We start from the raw sequence: 2710 nt of genomic DNA on the forward strand, positions 1-2710 counted from the left end.
TCCCAGTGATATGTTTCAGAAATTATAGCAAAAAGTTCACATCGCAGCATAAGATCAGTTCATGCCCAATTGCCCACCTACGAAAAGTCAAAAACGAAGCCTAGCTAAATCAATGGTTATGAATAAATAAATGACTAATAGATACAAAGAAGAAAAAAACATAAAGAAATAGAAATTATCTTATTAATTAAATCATATTCTGCAAAAATTGATGTAAGTCAACGCATCATCCGTTGACCCATGGGAGGAGCCATTATGTCTTGTTTCTGCCTTTGCACATTCCCAATCCATCCTATATAAACCAATATACTACCAAGTCAAACATTGACAAACAAACAAAATGTATTCAAGAGTTTGTGAGGAACGGTGTCGTCTTAGGTCTGGGCCATTGTCGGGTTTTGTAAGTGAATCAAGCGAAGGCATATTGCGAGTACTGGGTTTCGAGATTCATTTAATCTCAGTCTGAAATGAGTCTGAGCTAGAAAGCGCGAGTTTGTTACAAGTTTGGATCCCACATTCAGTTACAAAATGCGTAAGTCATCATCGTCTCTTGACGAAAATCAAAACAAGCGAGAGACAAGGAGTTTTACACACAGAGAGAAAGGAGAGACTACGAATAAGCTAGAAGAGAGTGCTAGACTAAGAACAGTTTAATAGTTTAATTCAAATTAAAATTGAATTAAATAATTTAAAATATTAAGATATTATTATTTTATTTTTGAGATTTGTTTTTTTTTTAAGTTCTGAACGATGGTCACCCTTTGTCCCTTTCTATAAACAAAATTTTAATTCCAAGTTTTTTTTACTTTACAAAAAGGAAAATAAAACGAAGAAATGTGAAAACTATATTCTCAAACCCTAATTTGTTCTTTTTTCTTTACAAATGGGTCAACCAAATCAAAGTCCGAGTCTGAGGATAAACAATAACTTCAACCCAACCACCGGTTTACGAAAAGCAAATGGTTGAAACCGATCAGAAATACCCCAGCAATGGTGGAATGGTTAACCAACCAAGCGTAGTACCCACTATGGGTATACCGGCTCAGTATATAAATCCCAGTGGAATGGGTAACCAACCTTATGTTGCACAAATTGCCCTGCGGTGATTATTAACCAACCAATATCAAACTGGACTTCAGGGCTTTGTGATTGCATGAACGATGTCGAAAATGGTTAGAAACTATTTTTTTTTTAATTATTCATTTTGTTGCGTTTTTTACATAATGATTTTGATCTCTTTAATTGTTGTGTATTTTGGATCAGCAATCATCCTATGCAGCTTTCCGTTCGTTACATTCGGGCAGATCGCATAAGTTACCGATGAAGGCACAACAAGTAAGTATATATATACAAATGTAAATCGATTTATCATGCATATACGTAGATTATGATTGTTAAGACTCGAGATTAAGGAATAAAAAACAAGTTATTACTAATCACATATATTTGCGATGGCGGTTCACGTTAATGATCTTATTATAATATATATACCTTGTGTTTATGTAGGTTGTGTAGGTTGTGTAATGAGTGGAATGCTGTACGTATTGATATGTTGTCAGTTTTGGACACCGTGTGTTTACTCATGCACATTCCGGGCCAAGATCCGAAGTAAATTCGGGTTACCAGATGCTCCAGCTCCAGATTGGATAACCCATTGTTTCTGTGAGTATTGTGCACTTTGCCAAGAATATCGTGAGCTCAAGAACCGTGGCCTTGATCCTTCCATTGGTAAATTGTCAACCGTCTATGAGTTTCAGTCCCAAATAATCTATCAATCAACACTGTTAAGGTATCGATCCAAGTCTTAGGTCATAGACTAAACTTAGATTACTGCTTGATCAAGTTGACTAATCGATCTCGATCTTGACAAGTGAAACGCGAAACTAAAACAGATCAACACACAGGTTTTTCACGCGGTGTTCACCGCACCTCCCCGACGTGTAGAAGCTGCTATACTCACGGAGCTAGCTCAGCTAGCAACTCATTTATATAATCGTTGTGATTACAAGTGATTGATATCTAGATCCTGATATCGTTTGTTCTTCTTTCAGCTGTTACAAACGTATACACAAGGAATTAACCGGAGAGGATTACATCAGCGACTACGACGGAGATGACAGTCTTTCAACCTTTGATTCCTCCGATGAAGACAAAGGCTCATAGCTTTAACCAGAGAATGCTTGGGGACTTCAAGAGCTGCGATCAACTGCTGAATCTTTTCTCTTCTTAGTCTAGCACTCTCTTCCAGCTTCTTCGTAATCTCTCATTTCTCTCTCTGTGCAAAACTCCATTTCTCTCGCTTGCTCTGTTTTCGTCAGGAAGACGATGATGACTCACGCATTTTGTAACTGAATGTGGGACCCAATCTTGTAACAAACTTGCGCCTTCCAGCTCAGGCTCATTTCGGGCTGAGACTAAATAAATCTCAAGGCCCACTACTCTCAATATGCCTTTTCTTGATTTACTTACGAACCCAACAATGGCCCAGACCTAAGACGACAGCGTTCCTCACAAATCTCCACCTTGTCGATTAGGTCATTCAAACCCAATTCTTTCCACCGAACACTGTTCATCCCCTGAAACGTCAAACCATATCGGAATCTCCTCGGAACAGTCGTACCGGCTCAAACAGCTACTGCGAATAAAATGACACTCCATTTCTGATTCCCCAAGAACCTATCAGAACTCCTAACCCTTTTTCTTTAACTCT

The 2710-nt window shown here is 38.1% G+C and overlaps 1 protein-coding gene across 1 annotated transcript; it reads left to right on the forward strand.

Moving 5' to 3' along the window:
• The first annotated feature begins 1160 nt into the window (after positions 1–1160).
• Positions 1161–2163, forward strand: LOC103868750 (cell number regulator 13-like). Its single transcript, XM_033292628.1, has 4 exons — positions 1161–1172; positions 1264–1335; positions 1560–1789; positions 2052–2163. The coding sequence occupies exons 1-4, from the start codon at positions 1161–1163 to the stop codon at positions 2161–2163; spliced, it is 426 nt and encodes a 141-aa protein (XP_033148519.1).
• The last annotated feature ends 547 nt before the right edge of the window (positions 2164–2710 follow it).

This window comes from Brassica rapa, chromosome A05 (assembly GCF_000309985.2).
Source record: "Brassica rapa cultivar Chiifu-401-42 chromosome A05, CAAS_Brap_v3.01, whole genome shotgun sequence".
Classification (NCBI taxonomy): Eukaryota; Viridiplantae; Streptophyta; class Magnoliopsida; order Brassicales; family Brassicaceae; genus Brassica; species Brassica rapa.

Excerpts from the sequence above, each read along its gene's own strand:
- LOC103868750 (XM_033292628.1), top strand. Across the intron at positions 1,336-1,559 it reads TACCGATGAAGGCACAACAA|TTTTGGACACCGTGTGTTTA; the intron begins GTAAGTATATAT and ends ATATGTTGTCAG. Across the intron at positions 1,790-2,051 it reads TATCAATCAACACTGTTAAG|CTGTTACAAACGTATACACA; the intron begins GTATCGATCCAA and ends TTCTTCTTTCAG.